The 24176-nt window shown below is 37.5% G+C and overlaps 1 protein-coding gene across 1 annotated transcript; it reads right to left on the bottom strand.

Moving 5' to 3' along the window:
- Window positions 1-632: 632 nt before the first annotated feature.
- Window positions 633-11219, bottom strand: LOC134672501 (segmentation protein Runt). Its single transcript, XM_063530441.1, has 3 exons — window positions 9917-11219; window positions 3757-3891; window positions 633-2067 (listed from the first exon to the last, which is right to left on the bottom strand). Exons 1-3 carry the CDS (start codon window positions 10362-10364, stop codon window positions 1427-1429), a joined length of 1224 nt encoding a protein of 407 aa, XP_063386511.1. The 5' UTR covers window positions 10365-11219; the 3' UTR covers window positions 633-1426.
- Window positions 11220-24176: the final 12957 nt, after the last annotated feature.

Raw genomic sequence — 24176 nt, 5'->3', positions numbered from 1 at the left:
TGATCCGGTTAGCTGATTGCGCCCCGCCCGCCGCGATCCTCTCCTCAAACACGGGGTCAACCTATGGATGTCGTGGAAGCCGGTGTGCTTAACGCGGTTATGGTTTTATTCAATATCAGAATCAGACGCCTTTTTAAAAGCTGAAAATGTTTGTTTTTCGGTTTAAGTCAAATCATGCAAGTGACATTTTTAGAGCCAATTTCATAGATGTCCGATTAAGCTGAAATCATAGGTAGCCTACCTAATTTGGCATTTGAGCAGGTATTAAGATAATCAGAGTAAAGAAATTTGTCGTTGTTACAATTAAAATATACCTACTTAAAAAAACCTTTACATAGATATAACAATTTACCAATAATGTACGGTATTAGGTATCTATTCACTAAAGACCCAATGGAATACGAGTAGGTTAGGTAGGTTGTAGTAGGTACCAAATCGGCTTCAACTAAATATCCCGTTTCAGTCGTATACTATGCACTACTTGAAACTCAGGTGACGTGTTTTTTATATTTTGTATCGCTATTTCGCAAAAAATGCGTGTTCATATTCACCACCAACTTCGTGATTTCGCTAAATAAAACTCTATTGCTACTGCTTTGAGGACTGTGAAGTATGTAATTTATAGAGTACCAGTCACCACAATGTCCTTCGCAAACATGTGCTTGACAGATTGTGTGCGTGTTCTGCCGCAAATATGGCGCAGTAGTCGCCTTGTCATGTGTTTGTTTCATCTTATACCAACAAACAATAACCACATGGGTTTTCATCGGGTTAGCCGGAAAGGTCAGATCCTTGGTTAAAATTGCCTGCTTTGTTGGCTCCTCAGAGATAATGGGGTGAAATTAGGGTGTAATAAAATTGTGTTTTAATTTTTAGAATACTCTCTTTATCTCGATTTTCTAAATACATTTTTACAACCGGCGTCGGTATAATTACCATTATGACTATATCTACACTTTGTCAAGATAATAAATATGTACTTACATTATTTACAATGATACAAGTATCTGTATACTTAGATTAATAGTAATCAGTCATTTTCAAAGAAAATCGTCAAATACATCTAATTATATATCTAAATGGTTTTAAAGGGCGCTATGAAGTACTACCTAATAAAATATTTTAAAAATAAACAATGCTTATTAGGTACTCTAATGTAGACAAGCTTGAACACATGTGCAATAATACTAACCGTATTTTACATTTATTTCAAGTACCTATAATATCTATTTACATGCATCCGTACAAGTAATCTAGACCAGCTAGAAATGCTTAATCACAAATTTTACATCACGCTAACAATAAATATCTCATATAAATCAAATTTAAATCTTTACACCTATGTACAAGCTCATTGGTTTATCACATTTTAACAGGCTCAACGAAGAGCGGATACTACAATTAAGATAACACTTGACTACTATGGTTAATATGGCCGCCAGACGGATTTGTGCGTTGATATCGTCCCGTTGGAGATTTTGGTTGATGTGGGACTGGTAGATACGATGCGTGTGGTGCGCTGCGTCGGCGCTTTCAGCTCGTTGCGCACACGCGGCCGGTCCGACACTGTCGAGTCCGCCGCCTGTACTTGTTTCATCTCCTGTAACTCGACGTTCGCAGGTCTAGTCGGGTGGAAAGCTGATTTCACCACCTCTATCGGCTCTTCGTCCGATTCATCAGAGATTGTGGCTTCTGACTTCACTTCAGACTTTGAGTCCGCTTTCGATCTATCCGGACTGGCATTGATTATGCTGCGCGGACTACCGCTCTGCCTACTGCTCGTTGGAGACAGACGAGCACTAGAATTGTCCAATGAAGACACGTTGCTTTGAAGCTGCCTCAAAGCATCGTAAGGATTCATTCCGTTTTTCATCGTTAGCTCGGGAGGCAACGTCTTCAACGCCAAATCACCAGGATGCGGGCCGAATGGCAATAGTCCATTGCCTGGCAGAAATGCGCCGGGCGGAGGTATCAGACCACCGGCTCCTGGCGGCAGGTTAGCTATCGCAGGAGGGAACGGGAAGAGATCGGCTCCCGGTAGCGGCACGGGAGGCGGTAAGGTTCCACCTGTTGACAAGGAAAAACAAACGTTAATTTCCCTCAAACTCAATATTCAGGTTTTTACGGCAGCTACTGTAGTCTGATTTGCCGACATGACGTAATATGAGATACGGCTCCCTGGGGACGCCCGGGCCCGCGGGCACTCCGTTGATTCCCTGAACAACGAGGGTGCATAATCGTACTAAGGATAATGTACAATCTGTAGGCGTTTAAAGGCGGCTTCACCGAAAGGGATGTTTTTTTAGCGCAATATCGGAGGGCGAGGGTGCAATATTTATTTATCCGAACGTCGTCTTTTACGGAGCAGACACGCCGGCGTAATTCGGCACGATACATCTCCTTTCTGTTGAGTAGAGTACATGTCGGGGCATTAGCGATGCCGAGCACGCGCGAACACGTGTGCCACAGAGTTCCATCGCGATAAGGAGCGAGGGATCGCACAGAGCGGACAAAGAGGGCTCGGAAAACGTGAAATTTTCATTAGCAGCAGTGTTCAAAATGTTCTTGTAGCGCCGAGCAAGCTTTGATTCTCGATAGCGTGTAAGAGAAGCAGGCGCATAAAAAGGACACGATGCCGGCGCAGATTGGGCCACAAAGGGCTTCGAGGTGGTGCCGAGCTCGCCTCTTTTGCACTTTTTCTGTTTGAAGCAGTAGCAGTGGTGCGCAGACCACTTTAAAGGCAGTGAGGGTGGGAGGGGCCGTAAGTAGGGGGTAATTTGGCGAGGTGGGGGCCAATATCGGCGTCGCGCCTGATTGAGGTGATCCCCGCTCGTTGGATTTGATTCTGTTTTTGCTTTGTCCGTTATTTTTAATTAGGGTTCAAAGAATTAACCATGTTTATGAAACAGATACGCAAATAATTTATGGTTACAAACTTGAGTTCGAGTTATTCGAAAAATTATTTGCTACTAAAAAGCTGCAATTGTAATTTAAAGCTTCGTTCGCGGAAAGAGCATCAGAGCGAAATGTTAAATTAGAGAAGCGGAAGAAAAACCCCAACAACAGGCAAATAGTCGACGTACGAGTATAGTAATAAAAATAAGGTGTCTATTCATTTCCCAACTTTATGAATTCTGCTGTGCAAACGAAGCTAATGTAGGTTTAATAAAAGTCTGTAGGCGTTTGAGTACAGCGCTCCTCGCGTTTCAACGACGGAAACAAAAAGTGGCTGGTGGCGCGGCCGCCTACATTGGAATAAAATTGACTCCACACTCTCTCGAACGTGAAGGCGATGATTTTTTATCCTTTTTCTATAGGTGCTCCCCACTTCCCCCTACGCGGACTTCAACGGGTGGTTTTGCTTCGGTCGGGGCGGTGTTGTTTTTCAGCGCTCAAGAGCTGCTTCTTTTATTTGAGCCGCTTTAGCATTGTACGGCCTTGAGGGGGTGCTGTTGCAAGCAACATGTTTTCGAGTGCTGTTTGCTAAATCGGGAATTTTTAAATTAACAAATGCCGGTAAAAAAGGATGTATTGGGAGTTTTTGAGTGCTAAACACGGGGCGCTTTGTTTGATCCGCTTCGAGGGATTTGCGAGTATCCATTGTTAACAAGGAGGTCAAGCGACAAAAATCTTTTTGTGGCTTCTAATAACTATTAGAGGATCCGTCCAAATGTAGAATTGAGGTTGTCTTTAATGGTGACACTGAAGTACAGTTTTGGGAATCAATAATATATTGCGATGATTAAAAATACAAACCTTTAACAAGGGCTTGATCCCGCATCTGCGGTGGCCTGAAGTAGTCGGCCCACGCGTAGTTGAGGTACGCCGCGTCCAGCCAGCCCGGGTTAAGAAGGAACGGACTAAAGGCGCCGGGGTGCCCGTATCCGTAATCTGTAACAAAAGGAAAACAGTTTAGAGTATTGGTTTTAAAAAGCTCAAGGAGTTCTTACACTGAGTTGTTTTAGTGCAAAAGATCCCAACTTTTTAAGGAGTATTGTTGTACGTATATATTTGTTGCTTTTTAGGGTTCCGTACCCAAAGGGTAAAACGGGACCATATTACTAAGACTCTGCTGTCCGTCCGTCCTTCCGTCCGTCTGTCACCAGGCTGTATCTCACGAACCGTGATAGCTATACAGTTGAAATTTTCACAGATGATGTATTTCTGTTGCCGCTACAACAACAAATACTAAAAACAGAATAAAATAAAGATTTAAGTGGGGCTCCCATACAACAAACGTGATTTTTGACCGAAGTTAAGCAACGTCTGGCGGGGTCAGTACTTGGATGGGTGACCGTTCTCTTTTTCCTTTTTTTTGCATTATGGTATGGAACCCTTCGTGCGAGAGTCCTTGCCTTGCCTGGTTTTATTCTAAAAAAACACTTGAAATTCGATTTCGAAACTACATAGGTATTTTCTGTAAATAATGTTTTTGTAGTTTAACACGGTGGTCTGTGAAATTGTCAACGTCTACTACAATGGGGGTTTCCTATCTTCACAAATTCAGAATTACTCTTTCTCGGTTGTATATTTCCTTGGTTTTGAATGAAGGGACATGGATAACGAAATGAGAATGTAACCAACCAATACGCTATTGAATCCAGACTAATCCAATTTAGTACCAATGTGATTGTTTGTCAGAATCGCCACCGTCTCAAGCCACGTCCGTACTAAAGTCACAAAGGCTGGCCGTAAAGGCGGCGACACACGGCGGCGCTCTGTTTACCGAGCTATAACAAGGGGCCTGTATACAAAACGAGCCGGTTTACTACTGCAGTTAGTCGGTTCCTCTGTGCCATACGTTTTTACGACCCTCCACCGTCACGTTGCCTATCGCCTTTCAGCTAGCGAAACGCATTTTTATTTGTTTAATCAATAGCCTACTGAAGACACCACTGCCGACGTCTTTTTTTGTTTTACGGTATTTTTAATCCAGTCCCGATAGATCGATATAGTTCAGGTGTATAGCCTTTTTATTACGGGATTAAACTGTTTACGAGCTCTTCATCTACTTTGTTATCGATGTAAACAAAGCTTCTTAGCGACTCTTGAAGTTTATTGTGCAAGTTGTGTAAATTTCCTAATTATAACTCTTTTTAAACGTTGCTTGTTTTGCTATCGAATTGATGATCGGCGTTTGACGTTTTTATTAGTTTAAAGTGTCGTTAATGCGCAATCTGTTTTTGGAAACGTAAATTCTTTGTTGGTGGATGAGCTAGCTCTCCGATCGCGGGTGTTTCGAGTGACGTGATGGATGGGCCGCTGGTGTCGCGTTGATCGTGAAAAGGACTCGACTAAACAATAATAAGCAAGTTAAATGTGGAACTCGGAAACGGCCGCTCCATTTGTTAATGCCAGTATTCAATTATATCCAGTTCCCCGACCCTTTACGAATGCGGGACTTCGAATTATTAACAAGGGTAACCAGAGTAATTCTTAATGCCCGCTCGTTATACTTAGGATAAATATTTGGCTCGCCGAAGCTGCTGCTTTTTGTAGCGTGGTGCGTGGTTGGTATCGTCGGTTTTACTGCCAGTTATTTGCGTCTTGAAAAACAAAAGAACATTAAAGAGAGTCTCAAATCAAAAGCCATCGCGGCCAAATTGGTACCACCAGGACAATAAACGCATGAGATACGAGTTAAGTGTCAAATAAGCATTAAATAACTCGAACGAGATGCGAGTGTTGCGCGTGTTGTCACTCGTAAATTAATGAAAGTGACGGGCGCGCGTTAAATAAATGGAATCAGAGTGTTATGGCTCATAACTCGGCGGCGGTGTCGGTATATACCGACTATTAGAATATTTGTCTCTATTTATATTAACAATGGTTTATGTGGGACATTTATATAATCACCGCTCGTCGGTTATCTAAATACTTTAATCAAACAACTGTCATGAATATTTTATAGTGTTTTTAACATGTACTAATAAGACAAATTAATATGATTTTCGGCTTACGTTAGTATACGTTAAGAAGTTATAAGTATGTACATTGCAATACTAGTTGAGATAGTTGTTCTTCTAATAAGGTCTCCCTGAACTCTGCAGTCGGGGTAGCCATAACTTCTTCGTAACGTCCATCGCGTAGGTTAACTTCAGATAAATACCGAGTATGCCGACTCGGGGTTATGAGGGTCTCTGCGTGTGGGTATTTTAGCAGCTCAGGGACATAAAATCCATATTTTAGAGTCAGGGGAGCGGGGTCGGGGAGATCAAACGGAGTTTACGACGCGACCCGAGATTGTTTACATCTGCTACGCCCGTGGCCGCTCAAGAAACTTGGTAACCGCTGGAACTGCAAGTGCCGCATATTAAACAGGATTATTGTGACGCAGAAACTTCTAGGCTCATATTAATTTTGAATTGGCAGGGTTGTGCGTATTGCGTTTGTTTGTCACATGGAGTTTGATTCTAATATGAAAATTACAATATATTACTTGTAGTAATATTGATCTTATCTTATTTCTTATTGCGTCGGTGTGTACTGTAAATTTTCCATAACCTGATCTTTTAATATTTCGAACAAAAATCAACTCAGTTTTAACTACCGTCTAAAACAAGTATGAATGTACGTACCTATGTATATTATATGCTTTAATGTACATAGAAAAAGAAACACGAGAAACACAGTTACAGAGTAAATTAAATACAACAGAAGCAAACTTATCCCTTCAACATACAGAATAATCTTACGGCCGTATTGGAACTTTAAGATACGTCAAATATTACGGCTAGATACGTTATGGATTAGATGTCACTTTTGACACTGACATACACCGTGTATCTAATCCATATCGTATCTAGCCGTAATATTTAACGTACCTATCTTAAAGTTCGAATCGGGCGGGTAAACGTTTTTCTCAGAGCGTTTTAAAGTAAAACACATTTATTTCCTCAAAGTTTACTGCATTTAATTACCGTGCCCTAAGCCGCGACGCCATTGATAGCTTTATTAACTTCCTTTGATGTTTATCGCCCGAGGATGTTAGTTTTTCCGCATACTGTCTTTTTAGGGTTCCGTACCCAAAGGGTACGGGACCCTATTACTAAGACTTCGCTGTCCGTCCGTCCGTCCGTCTATCACCAGGCTGTATCTCACGAACCGTGATAGCTAGACAGTTGAAATTTTCACAGATGATGTATTTCTGTTGCCGCTATAACAACAAATACTAAAAACAGAATAAAATAAAGATTTAAATGGGGCTCCCATACAACAAACGTGATTTTTGACCAAAGTTAAGCAAGTTTTTGTTTTTTTTTCATTATGGTACGGAACCCTTCGTGCGCGAGTCCGACTCGCACTTGCCCGGTTTTTATGATTGGCCGAAGTTTGGGCAGCGACTGTTTATACAGACATCTCGGTGCGCCGTAACATCCGAAATAGATTTGTGGTGTCAAAACATTTATAATTACATTTGATGTGTGGAATGTGCTGGCGCTTACTATAAAGAAAGGGTTTCCAAGGAAACATTAAAGATTTGTTTGAATACGACATTTATCAGAATAAATTAATATTATTTTAACGGTGGTAGGTAATGGTAGTGTAATAAGTCGTCATTTAATTGGCCGTTAATCAATTGTATTCGAGTAATTGTAGCGGCGTTTTTATGTTCAAATTAAATGTTAAATGAATAATTAATAATTTCATTTACGTAGAGCCAGTCCAAGAAAAGTCTGTACCGGATTTGATAGCCCATGCAGTGCACGTGTTATTTTAAACGTCAAACTTCTATGAAATTATGACGTATAAATGACACTTGCACTGCGTGGGCTATCACATCCACTACAGACTTGTCTTAGTCCGACTCTAAGTACTTTATGCTCGACGTCGATTTTATTTGTTAACTTCCTTAACTTTTCATTGTCAAAACAAATGTATGTTTACAGGGGCATTGTTTCAATGTAAAAGGCATGTTTACAATGTGAACATCAATAACCATTTAAGCCCTGTCAAAACATTTAACTCTACAGTAAAAGTAGGCAACAATCGGGCTATTTCGGGAGCGAGGATTAAACGAGCAATCGTGGATGTCTTTAAGATGTTCTTCTCACGTAAATTGGTGAACAACTGCACTAATGTGATGCCATTCACTTAATGCTGATACGATTTATGAGCATATTCTTATACATACGCATATACCTATTGAAGCGTACAAAGCGTACAAATAACTATGTAAGTATATAGGTATAATTTTGTAGATTACTTTTAGATCCTCATAGATCGAAGATTACCTAATATCTGGGAGACCGAGAGTTCCTCGGAAAACATAAAAAAAACTCAAAAATGCGCGGTTTCCCAGAGATAAGACCTAGTTACATTGATTTTTCGCCCCCGAAACAAGAATTGCTCGTTTAAAGTCTATAAGATATCAACATTACCAAGTTATGATCCTGGCTGGAAGTTTTTAAACATAAAACATAAAAAAACTGGATACTTAAAAAGAGAAAACCTTCTAAAAAAAAAAAAAAAAATGAAAAATTATATATTTAGGTAAAGGTTTCGTTTTAACAATACAGTTAATGGAGTCTCCTAGTAAGTATAATTATACCTGTGACAGGAGACCCCGCTCTTCCCAGCTAACATTTTTGTTCTAACAATTTATTCGTTATACATTTAAAATTTGATTTAGTTTAGTGTAATCTAATCTAAAAACTACCTTACACTAACTTAAGCTAAAATATACATTTTTATTATTATTAAGTGTGTGCGTGTGTGTGTGTGTGTGAGTGTGTGAGTATGATTCTACTATTAATACATCTATACTGCAAAAGAAATAAGGGATTCTATTTCTTCATAGGTTAAGGATTTCAGTTTTTCTGTAACTGTAATTTTACATTTGTTTGATGTCAGGTTATAGATAGATACATAATTATACTTCTATCCAATATAAGTTAAGTTAAGCTTTTACAAAGTTTACTTTCCCTCTGTCTTTTATTTTACCGCGTCTAGATTTTAAAAAATATGGCCGGGTAGCTTTTATATGTTGTAAAAGTTTATTAAAATTAAATGGTTGATATTGGGCCGTTGAAATTTAAAAGCTGGATTCGTTAAATGACAAATTCTTCAATCCTCGTAAGTTTTTAGAAAGTTTACTTTTTATCTTGACTTTTATTTTACCACGTCGAGAAATATAGTTGGGTTAACTTTTTCTATGTTGTAAAAAGTTTATTAGAATTAAAAAGTTGACATTGGGCTGTTCAACTTAAAAAGCTTAGTTGTTAAATGAAAAATTCTTCAATCCTGGTAAGTTTGTAGAAAGTTTACTTTCTCTCTTGACTTTTATTTTACCGCGTCGAGAAATATAGTTGGATTAACTTTTTCTATGTTGTAAAAACTTTATTAGAATTAAATGGTTGATATTGGGCCGGTACTATTTCGAATGCGGTGGGCCGCAGCCGCAGCGAGGCTGGCCGGGTGCCAGCGTGCGCGCAACTCTACTTTGGTTTGTATTATCTATTACTACAGCTTTAAAAAGTTGAGATTGACAGTTAAATTAGAAATTTAATGATGTAATATAATTCATTAAAATTGCACAATTAACTAAATTACTAAGTACAATCTTCCATTGGTCGATGTAGGTATTAATAAAATAATATGTTAGAAAAACTATGTATCGTGTTAATTTGAAATCTTTCTAATATAGCAAATGCATTTTTTTTTTAATTATTTATGTAGGAGTTAAAATTTACCTTCGAAGTTTTAAACTCCTCTAAAATTGTTAAGCTACCTATTTCGTAGAAGTTAATCGGAATGATTACATATTTAAAATAATAAAACTTTTAAAAACGTTTTTTGGTTTTTAATTTTTTTATTTATTTTAAATACATGTTGGCGTAAATGGTTACAGTCCTTACAAATAGGTATAAAAAAAACTTAAAAAAAAAATTGAAAAACAAAAACAATCAATACTCACTTTGTTTAGTTCTAGGTTCTCTCGGTCCGTCAACGGTGACCTTGATGGCCTTGGTGTAAGAAGCCACTTGGCTGGGGAAGGTGCTGATGGTGATGGTCAGAGAGAAGGACTTCCCCCGGCCACTGCGGCCTACGAACCGCAGGTCGTTGAACTTGGCCACTTGGTTCTTCATCACTGCCGTACAGTTCCTCAGCTCCGCCATCACATTCTCATCATTCCCAGCCTTGATTGTCACCAATGTCCCGTCCTGGACATCGTCCAAGGCGACCACTTTGAAAGCCACCGGTAGAGATTTGTTCGACCGCCAGTGGTTCGGAAGCGCTGAACATAAAACGGCAGGAGATCCAGTCTGCACCAGCTCCCCATGACTCTGCCGGTAGTAGTCGTGGATATGGGAGTATACATCCGCCATACTGGCTGCGGGGGGGCTCGCGTGCGGTAAGTGCATCGACTCCAGTCTAACCCTCGTATCAACACGCCACTGAAGTCCTTCGTCACGTCACTAAAGTTTATAGACACTCGGAAAAAGTTTCCAAACACGCGATAAAATTTCGAACAAAGTCGCGCGCTCCGGAAAGTTGTGCTCACGCGGGTGCGACGTCGTGTGAGCGACTACGCCACTTGTTGGGCGCGCGGAAGACGTCGGGCGGGGATCGAAAAATAAGCGGGCGGTGGGATCGCCGTGACCGCAATCCGAAGACTCACGACTCGCGCCGAAGTCGCAGCGAAGGGGACGCGTGCTCGCGAGGACTCGGTTTCGACTGATGACTGCGATACGACGCGACTTTTTCCGATGGTCAATATTTTGCGTTCGCGCGGTCGCCGCCCCCCACCCGGGTGGCGGCCCCTGCGTCTCGTAAAAAGCGGGAAGGAGACGAAGGGTGCGGGCGCCGCGGAGCCGCAGCGGGTAGAAGCGGGACAGTAGCGGTCGGTCTCTGCGTTTTTATAAAAATGCTCAGCGGAGTGGGACACCGCGGGTCACCGGTGTCGAGTGGGAGAGGGATGGGTGGATTTTTTTGAGGCACCGCGGTGACGTATCGTGAGGCGGCGGTAATTAGGGCGCGGGGCGGCGGGAAACCGCGGCCGGCGCGAAAACCTATCAACGAGCTCATGAAAAATTATGATTTTCATGTTTGGAGTTGGGAGCACTCGCGGGGTGGCACTTCATTAACGGGGCACGCGAGCTATTTCAGCGACAGGGGTTTTTGATTGACGCCTTTAATTGCCATATTTTAAGCGGATTACTGACGTATATTTGTTTCTCATTCACTTTAATTAACATGCTTCAGATACTTTGGAACTGAGTTTTTATTACTAGTTACTTATAACTTCATAGTCAGTAACCTCAGAGTAACTTTTCCAGCACTAAAGTCGAAGACTGAAGAATCATATAACGTAACGTAACATTGAAAACCTGTATATAAAAAAATAAAACCTGAAAAGCCAATATATCTTGTAAGAAAACAAAGTGCGGAAAGAATTAGTCGGTTGCGGTTAGCCGCGTGCGAGCGGGACGCAAGAGGGGCGGGGCGGTGGGCCGCGACTTCGCGACTTTCCCGCGCTCCGGGAAACTTCGAGAATGCACGGAAAAGTTTGTTCGCGGGTTGTTCTCGATGCGTTTGCGATTCGAACGCTCTATGCTGCAAAATGTAATTCAAGACCAAAAAAAGTACGACAATGTTGCCATTGCAATAATTTGTTTGTAAAATAGTAAATGATCACTAAGAGTAAAATAGTGTAAAATAGTAAATGATCCTTTGATAAATAATCACGCTAAGATAATTTATTCCTTCGTAATTTTACTCCTACTATTTAATAAAGTACTTTTATTTATTTATTTGTACATAAATACAAGACGCGCTATTAAAAAAGTGGCAACATTTCTTACTTTTTTTGGTCTTGAATTACGTTTTGCAGTAATAGAGCGGCGTTGGAAGTTTAAAAAACTCGTTTTGATTTGATTTCGTATATTGGTGCACAAATTTCATTGTAGCTAGGTATTTCCTAATCAATATCAATTTAATGTTGTGTGTTATGGGATTACCTATAGGTACAGTCAGCAGCAGAAGTTGCTAAGCGGGCGAAGTGTTCAAAATGAGCTTGACGCGACTTTATTGTTAAGAGAATAGCGTGTCAAGGTAATTTTGAACACCTCGCCCGCTTAGCAACTTCTGCAACTGACTGTACCTAATCCACTACTTAGGTACTTCGAATTTAATTCGATTAAATAATCTAAATTTAATGTTAGTAGTCGGTACTTTATTGTTAAAAGAGTTTGATCGTGTAAAGATTATTTTGCAAACAGCCTGCTTAAACTTGATTTTCCATAACTATACACCTTTGAACAATTATTTACGTAGGTAGGTACTAGGTACCTACCTAGTTATTTACCTTGACCATTGACATAAATAAGTTCTAATGCTCTTAAAAAACATACCTACCCATTTCGTTAAAATACAGACAAATAGAAATATCTATCATAGAAAGAAATACGTATACAAATCTAGGTTTGGAAAAAGCCACTGCCTAAATGTGTCAAGTCTCATGTAAGTATTTGTTAAGTTAGCATACCTGTCGCGTGTCTAGATTTTAATTTCTAGACTCAAGCAAGCTATAGGTTGCAGAAATGATAGTTGTTAATTGATCCTATGGAAATTCATAAAAATGAAATACCATACCTAGTTAGATTTGGTATTATTTTTTTATGAATTTCCATAGGATCACTTGAAAATAACACGAAAGGTCATAAAATATTTTTATCAACATTCCGATATACCTAACAGACAATCATATAGAGGTCATTGTTGTTTCCAAAAGGGTTTGTATGAACTTTAAAACTCCTGTAATAAACTAAATACCAAAGGAACAATTTAACCTCCACTCTTATCTCTAGCATGCATATAATTAAACAATAAAACAAACTAATAAATATTTATGATAACCGCTCAACTGATAAGGGTTAACGCACATTGGCCGTGTAAAGGCCTGACCTGACTACCTGGCTTTATACTGACCTAAACATTCTAAACAACCAGGCGGCGTTATTCAAACTTCTTATCTTTGTTTTTAATTGCGATTGCCTATTGTTTAAAATAAGCTTAAGACACCTCAAAGATTTAAAACCGAAATATACTTCTTGAAAACAAATAAGCCGATGGCTAAACACTTATCGCGGCAATTTAGACCCTATTTTCTTATCAATAAGATAGAGAATGTAGGTTTTGTTATATTTTAGTTATGATAGTGTTACTTTATGAGTGGGTAAGTGCAAAAGTTTGGTTTATGATTATGACTGATATTTGCAGATGGCGAAATATTGGTTTCTATTTTTACGATGTTTTATATTCGTAGTGCGCAGGTAGCTTGGTTTATAATGTTGGTGTAATAAAACACCTGTATGTTTGGCTGTCTGTGTATGCTAGATAAGATTTGATGTTACTTTATGCGAAATACGAGGTGTAACCTACTGAGTTTTAGTTTACAAGACGAGAATTAGATTAAAGGGATTTCTATAATTTCTATTCGCAAATTATAAATATTCTGGAATCTAATTTCTTGATGTAAGAAATAAGACTCAACGAAAACTGCGTCCGTCGTAGTCTTATTAGTCTATCTCTCTAGGCACATAAATTTTGACTTTCATTCAAATACTTATCTTAAAAAAATACAATAAGTTTTAACCGAGTTTTGCGAAAACTGGCCTAAGTACATATGGTTTAAGCGTCTGCGACGTTTGAGGTTAATAATTCTTTAAGTTTAGGTTCTAAGTCAAGTTTAAGTATCATTTTCAACTAAATCAAAGATGTAGACATAGATTTCATCGAAATCGGTTCAGCGTTTATTGATTTCCCATACAATCCTACACCTTACCTTTCATTTTTAAGGTTTTTTTTTGGAATAAAAACTATCCTATGTTCTTTCCTGGGACTCAAACGATCTCTATACCAAATTTTATCTAAATCGGTTCAGCGGTTATTGAATCCCCATACAAATTTCCTCCTCCCTTTTAACCCACCCTTAAGGGATGATTATTGAGATTAAAAGTATGCTATGTTATTCCCTGGGACTCAAACTATCTCTGTACCAAATTTTAACTAAATTGGTTGAGCAGTTTAAGACTGCGTCGTGCAAAATCAGCGAAAAAGGCAGTCACCGTTTAGTCGCTAGCGTCCACATCGCTTGATAAAAAAAATTATAATAAATATCATTATTATCCCAAAGAGTGTGTTTACAACGAATCATCCTTGAAAATTTGAAATCTTTTACAATATAATAAATACACTCATGCAAAGTTGTACCTAAAACGTGATGAACGAGTGTCAGCGTTTAGTAAAATTTGTATAAAAAAATCGATGCTCATGCTACAAAATCGAGTGATTTCGAAAGCCAGATAACTAGACTACAACGAATCAGGCTTTTCCTATTTTTCCTCTTAAAGGCTACAGAGAAATTCAATCGTAAACGTAAACTTTCGTAAAATTTCCATACATCCGCCATATCTGTCAAATTCTCCTTCTCCTCAGATGCCCGCTGTGGGCCGTTGGAAGCGGACGCGTACATGCTTTTTCCAAATTGACTTTTCAATTTGGCATATATATTGACAGAAATTCATGTCCGTATACGAATGATGATACCAGTGAAAAACTGTGTTCAAAATAAATAGGGTAAATGAATAATGTCACACGGAGATCCAGAGTCATTAAAATTTTGATTTGTTTTTATTCATAAGTCATAATACTTTAAAAATATAACAAATTATTTAAAATATATACGAACACAACCAAATCAGCGTAATTAGTTTCTTCCTAATTCACTAAAAATTAAAAAAAGTTTGAAGATTTGTTTTATCTTATTGGAATAAATTTTCATTGTGCTGGCATTCATATTACGTCATTTTAAAAACATATATGACATAATTGTCAATATACTAGATAGACAATTTATCAACAAATTTCTTCACATTTTAACGTAAACAATATAAATTATTAAAATTTTATTTATGAAGACGAAGCAATGTTGTTCACATAATATCAGCAATAAAATTTTTAGTTTCAACCAGTTTTGTTGCTATTCTGAGAGCTATCACGTGCTTTGAAAGTTAATTCAATGATATATCATCAAGAAATTGAAACCAAGACTCGACCTGCAGTCTCAGCGTGTTTTTGTGCCTATATTATCAGTTGAAAGAACGATATTTCCATCGCAGTGGTATGGTTTACGAGTACCTATATTGGTTTCATGTGACGATGTTTATATAAATGTATCTATCAAATAACAACGTGCTTTTATTTCATTGATATTCGGTGCAAAACGATAACTCAGTAGGTAACGAAAAATAATTACTTATCAAAAATGCCTTAAAGTTTTTTCAGTGAACGTTTATTTATAGGTATTTATGAGGTCTTATGTCTTATCAGCGTGGCTTTGGCCTTTGGACATTTTTGTAATGCTTTGTAATAAGGTAGGTGAGGTATCTATATCCCTCATTTAATAACCTTTTTTTGAATGAATTACAATTTAATTATTTAAATAAATAAGTGGTCTACAAACATACATATCCGCTCGGTCCGCTAAAATAATTTAAGTGCCCTACATAATAGGTATATTTAAGATTAACAATCAGTAAACATCATTAATTACGCTCAAATGCTTGTTTCAGTACAAATTGGCTGAAATACTTCCGACATAAAACCTAAAGGTATAAAAGTACAATTTGCTAAGTAAACTGTCAATCTACATTAATTATTATAGATAGACTCTTAGAAGTCAGCTTACTGAAGATTATGAACAACATATAAGTACTTTCTAAATAAAATACAATTTGTTTTTCCATGACTCATGTAGGCCGTATTTTACTATAGACCATTTTAAATTGAAGATGAAATTAATTCATGATAAAAGCTAATAAGGCCCGGTAATATTTTACCTGTGTGAAAATTGTATAATTGAGATAAATAAACTAAATTATACTTACTATATTCTCTGTTATTCTTGAACTTGTACTTGGGCTAAAAAGGCCCTCTGTCTGTGCGGGTGACAAGGCCCGGCCCCGGGCCTTATTGAACGTGAGACGAAATAGTAAATTTAATTATTTTTATATAGGTAATTATGAGTTCTTTGATTTCCCGATAAGCATCACTTACTGACTTACAAAAGTATAAATGTAGTACATATGTAGTACCTGAATTTTATTAGAGGTTTTTAAAGCCTTATTATCAATTAAGTTACAAGTTAAATATAATAAGCGTCTTTAGTTGTAAAAAAAAATTACAAGCCCTATAACTAATGAGGGGATCATTTTAGATATAGTCCACTTTTTTCGAGTAGGTAAATTCGGACTATGTTTACAAACCGCATACCATCGCCCATGACCACACTGTTAACTGACAGTTCGTAAACCTTATTACAAAAGGCATAAGGTCCACCGATGGACAGTTAAGAGCATCGCCGTTTGTACCTATCTTAATACAAATAAAAGTCAACAACGAAAATAATTAATTACCTAATACGTCACATACCTATGACATGACATGAACAAACAAGGAAAGCTATATATAAAAAGTGATTTTTCTCTGTCTTCTCACAAAGGAAAGCTTTGACAGTTTAAATTCCTGAAAGAAGGTCCGTAGTTAACAATAAACTCGAAACAGCACCTTTAAAAAAACATTAGGGGTCACTGACCTGTCCCAGTAAATTGAGGTAGTGTGTGTGAGCTGCGTTTGTGTGTGAAATGGGGTAATTTGACAGAATCTGAAAATTTACCCTCCTCGACGCCCTATTAAGCGTGAAGAGGAATTAAAAAAAAGTTTTTTTTTTTCATATTTTATGTGTTTTTACTTCGGAATGGTGTCATTATGATATCAGAAATGAATTCGGCACCCCCGATTTATACGGAAACGATACCAAACTTGACCTAGTAGTTTAAATGATACAGATATCAAGATCAACTTGAGAGAGAGATCAACAACCCCCTAAAAATTTACATCAAAAATTTCGGTGGCTCCACTTCTTGAATCCATCCTTGGGTCCTAAGGATCAATCCTGCCAAAGGAAATCTCTTGTTCATGCAGCGCCGTATATTAGCTCCAGCGCCATCCGCTATGGTAGGTTATTCTTCTTTACCTAAGTAGGTATGTACTTAGGTTAGGTTATTTTTCTCTTTTACAAAAGTCACCTTCTTGTGTTAGCTGTAATTCTTATGTACTTTGTGTCTTCTTAACTACATGATAGGTAGGTAAGATAACAGTAAAACTAGATGAAATAATAATCGTGAATAGCGTACGGATCTATTCTCTCTTTACCTTTCTTTTTTCACAAGCCTAAATCGTGTGAAGTTATTTTATCAACACAGAATAAATTTTTAAATTTCTTAAATTAAAATGCGGAAGTATAGAAAATAAGTTAAATGTCACACACAACTTGTTTTTACCATGAATAATGCAGTACATACACATTGGATCTAAACCAGTATTTATTCAATGTATTAAAAAGTCAGAAAGCACAATCTCTCTACCAAAGCTGGCGCTACCTCACAAACATTAGCATTTATTTTTAAATTAGCATTCAGTCCTGCGCAGTCACATCGCTCTGATGACTCCATTCTATTGGATTGAGACCCACATTTTTTCCAACTAACCCAAAAGTCGGTAAATAGCTCACAAAGGGGATCGACAATACCCCAATACCGATGTTTGGGCCAAAATAAAAGGTCTTTGAAGAAATGCTTGCATTGTGCGCGGACGCATTGTATAGTTTTACGGTGAGGGTTGCATAAGACCGCTCGGTAGCAGTCGGCGAGTACTTCAAAGCGGTCTCTGTTTACGTACAATATTATTTTTATTGCCGTAATTGAGAGAAAATTCTATGAGAGCGCGGGCGGCGGTGTTTGAGCTTTCTAATGCTTTGTTTATTTTTAATTGCGGCTCTAAATAGTTGCTTGCTGGGGATTTGGGCTCGGATAATAGATAGCGTGGCAATTATGCTTGAACATTTGGCCTGGATTATATGACCGCTATCCTTGGACATAGCTTGTTATCTTTATACTGACCCGACATGATTATTAAGTAAAAAAATGTTGTAAGATTTTGTTTATACTACGAAAAGTGCCACATGTTTACTTTATAGAATTTTTATTATTGAAACTTGAGATACCTAATATCAATCTTTTTGAAAAAAAGTGCCACGTCACCAGTTGATAAAGTATGAAGATAGTTTTTATCCAAGGAATAATGTACCTATCTATCTTAAGTCGTGAAGTTAGCAATAGTTCCAACGACGTAGAATAATGAAGCATTTCAGTTGTTTGTACCTACTCAGGCAACCCACATGATTATTTAGCGCCCGACTGAACGGATACCAACACTAACTTCACACATTAACCATTCATAGTCTTTATTAATACGAAATACCATCTATAATCGCTCGACAACTGACTACATTAATATAGAGAGCAGACTGATCGATCAAAAAGCATTATAACCATACAAAGTGCATCAGTTATACGACTTTCTGGTTATATAACGTGTAATTCTGTAGCGGAAATGCAAGCGGAACGCACGGTACAATTGCCCCAAGACCCAGGGGCTCAATCAAGCAATCAAACGTCGGTTAATTGCAGCCAAATGTCGGCAAATGTCGGTGAACACCGGCAAATGTTGGCGTACCCATTCGAAGGGTTAAGGTGTGGCAAGATTATACAAGATGTTCTTTATAGACCATTTAAATGATTTAAAGAATTACAATGTGGGATAGTTAATTGAGTTGTATATTTTGATTACAGAATTTGGAGTGCTTTAGCGTAGCAAGTGTTAAGTGTTTAGCTATCTTTGTTGAAATAAATTTATTTCGCTTCGAAGTGAGAAGCTGCAATACAAAATATTATGATTAGTGAGTATTACATCGTGTTATGTATATCATTTTTAAACATAGGTATATTAGATATAGGTTAAGTTACAGGTAATATTGGAATTAAAAAAACATCTAATAGAAACGCTCTACCTTATAACAATTAAGTAGAATAGTAACTTAAAATAATCGTTTTTTTACCGAATTACAAATATGTACACACTTAACAAATATGTATGTACATGATACGATTGACCGCTGTTGGACGATATGCCATTTCAAGTCATGCTCGTAGAAATCTACAATGTTGGTTTTGTACAAATGCAGCTACTTTTCAACATTATTAGTAACCAACAGTAAAATCTACTACCCTAGAAATACTTAAAAACCTTATTCTATGTACCTAACTGCCATTAGGTCCTTTCATACACAAACTATGCATCAATGGCCCTTACATCTTCTGGTACTTAATCCAAATATTGCAAATGCGTTGCACATTCAAAACCCATTTCTAACGCATATTGTACATTTTAGAGCTATTAACACATTACTTATATAACAAAATTAAACTACAACACACACAACAGTCCTTATGCCTTCGTATAAAACGTCTTTTATCCTTTAACTGAGTTTTTTAATTTCATTGTAAGTGTGTAATATCCCAGCAGTTCTGTTAAGGTACTCCGTCCAATGTTTAGCGACGTAGCAGCAAGTAAGCGTTGAAGTGGGTGTACTGGGCTGAAGTGACGTCGAGTATTATGGGTGTAATTGGCCACTTTTCTTTGAAACGGTTTCCGGAACGGATGTTGCTGGTCAATTTGGAATTAAGTTTAATTTGCGTTGTACAATATGGTGCTTTTAAGCGCCGTTAATATTTGCTTGCTTTGAATTTTTTTCACGTTAAGGATTAGATTAGGTATGTACAATATAATAATGCCAGTAATCCTGCATCCAATTATAAGATTTTATTTTTATTAATAAAATTTTGGTGATGGTTCAATGATGCATGATATTTATTATACAAAGAAATATGTACTTACTAAAAAATCTAAAATTCTTTAGAGGTGTACATGTCTCTAAGTGCCTGAACTAATAAAAGTCTAATTTATCAAATTACTTTTAGAGATGTAAACGATATCCAAGGGTTGACGTCCTATAAAATTGAAAGAGAATGCAGTTGCATGGAGTTACACATAGGTACATACAATTGTATATCAATCAATATAACAAAATTGAACAAGAACTATGTATAAAAATAAATCTTATTATTTTTTGAAACGCTCTCAATACCTAGTATCATGCTTAGGTCAAATAAACCCTATCTTCCATTGATTGCTAGCAACATTACACAGAAATATGACGACTATGTGTAAACTAAATATGTTCGCGCACATACGCATGCCAGGCGAGCCCTAAAAATATGATTCCATATTCAAATAACAACGGATTGAGGTATGTGTGAAATTCCATACGAGAGGGGAGCGGGGAGACGTGGAACTCATTACTGGCACGTGACACGCGCCCACTCTCCCCTACTGTTACATTTTGGCAATGAGTTATTGAGTGCAGTGAAAGCTCGGGAGTGACTGTTTTAATGTTTGGTTTGGATGAGAAAAAAGTTTATTTCATAGCGGATTAAAATCCTTAATACTCACCTATACTTAGGTACCTTCCTACCTACAATTTATAAGTACTTAAGCAAACCAATTACGAAAATCAATTACACGTCACCTACTCGCAGTATACGTAGGTATATAGGTAGAGTCTGTGCGGAAAGAGAAGAGTCGTGGAATTTTGAGGGTAGATGAAAACATATTACATGATCAAATAATGTAGGTTAAAGTCAGGTCGTTCAGTGACAGATCCAGGTGGTTTTGTATTTGGTTGGTTATACCAATAAATTTTATAACTACCTGAAAATATACAATTTGTTTTTTTTTTACTTTTATTTAAATACCTAAAGATACAGAGTATAGCACTAAACTTTTGTTACGGCACTGCCGAATCTTAGCCTTTTAACCTTTAATATTTAGTTGTCGGATATCTTTACGAATTGTTTATAAATAGTATAGAATATTAATTTAGCATTATGTTACTACCTGTGAGTTGCTATAATTGACTACCTGTATATAATTTATTGTTTATGTTAAAATCACAACTGTTCGATCTCCAAATATGTAAATTAATAATAAAAAATAATTGTGTCCCCGATAGATATCAATAAACCGTAAGTATGTTTCTACTAATCTATTCAACTAGTTCAGCCGAAATCGTATTAAGAGAGAAAAATATCACAGCCAAAGTATACCAAAGCAGTTGTATACCTGTTAAAGGTTTTAAACAAATTAAAAATCCATTACACAAATAAGCGGATTCCCAAATTTCATGACGCTTAACGATAATTAAAAAGTTAATCCCTGTAAGCCCCAATAATCTATGCTTTCCTAAAAGATACTTAGGGGAGCTTAGCCATTTTTATCTCCATTTTGAACAAAACCGACACTCAAACGCAATTTATCAACAAAACATCAAGTATCAACTCGCATTGTTAATTGCACTTGATGGATGACGCAATTCCGGGCGTCAAATTACCCTACAAATGTAAGCGTAAACGACAAAATTTTACGCTCCCACCGTTTTACGCTCCCCGTATTTTTCTAATTGAATCATATGTGATTTATTATTGGTCTGATGATGTATCATTCTTTCAGTAGCAGCCGCGCGCCCCGCGAGGTATTGCCATGGCGACCAATGTTCACATTGCGATTTTTAACCCCTGTTTCCCCTTTGCGGGAATGATTTTTATGGAAGTCACATGTGACACCAGTTTTTTTTAATAATTTTTTGCCATGACATGACTGTCTAAAATGGACCGAGAAGTATCTCAACTAAATGTCTATTTAAGCAGAGTTAGGTAAAAGTCGATGTAGCTAAGTCTTATCTCTGAGAAACAGCGCATTTTTGATTTACCTAATTATTATATGTTTTCCGAACAACGCTCGGTCTCCCAGATATTATATAATTACACGCGAGGTTACGCTGTAACAATCTATAAGCACAAATAATTTCCAAAATAAATTCAAAATCATCCTATTGGTATCCTTAAAAGAAACGTAGGTACTGCTTAGTATATAGCAAGCTAACGTAGTGTGTGTCAAAGTCTAAAGTCAAAGCTATTTCAATTAAACCACATTTCACATTTGTTTCGTCATAGTCATATTTGGATGTTTACGTAGGTAGTCATATTCCGTTGTTAATCACAATAATTAAGGGTCGTGCAAAATAAGAGGCGTTCAAAGGTGGCGTCGCGTCCCGCGGAGATCCCAGCAAGCCGCCATCGCCATATCACCAGGGTTGCCACTAATAAACTTTATAACCGCTTTATTTACTTTACTTTTGTAAGTTGTTATATAACTTCTTATCATTAATAATATATTGTTACCTTTAAATTTCATGAAAAAAGTCAGTATTGATAGCTGCAATATGAAACAAGAGGCTTTTTTGGGTTTCGTACAGCAAACTGAAGCTTAAAGGCTTATCCAGACTAGTAAAATTTTCGCCAATCTGATTAAATTGTCCGATCGAATCAGGACGTGCGGACGCAAACGCCAATTTGGCTTGTCTGATTCAACCGTAGATTATGACCGATATTACCGATAAAATAAGGTGCGGACGCAAGAATACCAATTTGTGAGGCCAGTATTTTCGTACTGGGGTATTCTTTAATTTTACCATAAATCTAAAATTGGTGATCAAACTGGAGATTGACGCCAATTTCATTTCAGATCAAATCGGTCGATTTGATCATCCAGTCTGGATACCGCTTAAGTCTCATCATTAAAAATAATATTGTTACCTTTAAATTTCATGAAAATAGTCAGTATTGATAATCTGCAATAATGAAACAAGAGGCTTTTTTGTTTTTTTGGTACAGGAAAATGAAGCTTATAGCAGCAGTCTTTCTGTCTGCATGTCTATTCATCCTTCGCTTTGCTTACTTTAATAATCACAACTTGCAAGATGTAGTTTAATTCTAAATCATAATTATGTACGCAAAGCTTAACACAGATGACGATTAGATATGCTGAATCAAAAGAAAATAAACTACAGTCTATTTGCGTTTTTGGTGCTGTATAGAGATATGAATTTTGTGACAGACTGATCAGATATTGTTTAAAACCTAAATACTTAATGGAAAAAGTGAAAGTAATAGTCGGATCAAGGTCAGAATTGATTTTGAGAGTTATTATTTGACAATTATGCATTCATATGCATGAGCCCAAGATCTACCATGTAATTTAGCTTATATATATGTTACTGTAAAAGCCCGAAGTACGGCAAAACCTAGGTCTTACCGGTAAATCCTAGTTTTTACCGATGCCGATCGGTAAAAGTCCGAAATGTTAAATCTTACTAGTTTACTTCGGGCTTTTACCAACACCGATTATGGTAAATCCTATGTCTTACCACGGCGAACGGTAAAGTTTGAATCATGGTTAGTGTGGACATAATACTAAAAAAAAAATGTTTTGCTGTTGGCAGCCCTAGCACCACACACGCAGGCCCGAGGTGGCTCGAGCTCACACGGGGCGACGTTAGGGGTGTCACCGCTTTGTCGGCGGCCGCCGACGCGGAAACGCGCGCGAACATTGTACCGCGCCGCGCTCAACATGCTTCACTGTTTATTAATATACATCTTGGACACTGATTGCTCGAAACTGAGAGCTGTAAGCAAATACCTATTCTCTTCTTCGTCGTAACCTCATGAGGGTCGTGACCGCCATAAGTCGCTTTTTCTTGGATTGAAGAAGAAGAAATACATTTATTTAACATCTGGGTATAGAATAACACACAGAACAAGTTACATAAACTACTTAGATGCTAAACAGGATCCTTACTCAGCATAATGCCACGGCAAGCCATGACGCTGATTTTCGCTGATTGCTCTCCAACCTGGCCGATCTTCTGCCTTCCGCATAGAGCCCTGGAACTTGATACGTGTGACTATCTCAATGGCATCAAACCAGCGTGTGGGTATTCTGCACCTGTCTCTTCTACCCTCAAAGCAAATATTATTTAAGCAGAAAATGTTGACTGCGACCACGCTAAGTTCGCACCGGTTTGGCGCTCTCTTATTGACAGTAGGTACATTGTATGGGAGCGCGGCTCGCGCGTAAAGTTTGGTGCGACTTAGCGGGGTTGGACTGTAGTCGCCACCAAATATATTTAGATAGGAAGATGAGTACTAAATAGAACTGACTGATGCACACGTCAAAGATTATTTAAATAAAATATGGATAAAAAAATATTGAATATTTTGCACTTGTTCTTAGTGACAAAATCCATGAAGACAATATAATGTAATGGATGAGATCTGTTTCACTTTATTTTTATTATTTAAGTATGTAGGCTTTGG

This window comes from Cydia fagiglandana, chromosome 17 (assembly GCF_963556715.1).
Source record: "Cydia fagiglandana chromosome 17, ilCydFagi1.1, whole genome shotgun sequence".
NCBI classification, from domain to species: domain Eukaryota; kingdom Metazoa; phylum Arthropoda; class Insecta; order Lepidoptera; family Tortricidae; genus Cydia; species Cydia fagiglandana.
The sequence above is the reverse complement of the archived record's forward strand: the minus strand, read 5'-3'. Positions and strand labels throughout refer to the sequence as shown.

What these genes read in the sequence shown, in the direction of transcription:
- LOC134672501 (XM_063530441.1), bottom strand. Translation starts at nt 10,364, where the DNA reads ATGCACTTACCGCACGCGAGCCCCCCCGCAGCCAGTATGGCGGATGTA. An exon ending in AGAACCTAGAACTAAACAAA is followed by an intron (nt 3,892 to 9,916) that starts GTGAGTATTGAT and finishes CTTTTGTTACAG; the next exon opens with ATTACGGATACGGGCACCCC. An exon ending in GGATCAAGCCCTTGTTAAAG is followed by an intron (nt 2,068 to 3,756) that starts GTTTGTATTTTT and finishes CCTTGTCAACAG; the next exon opens with GTGGAACCTTACCGCCTCCC.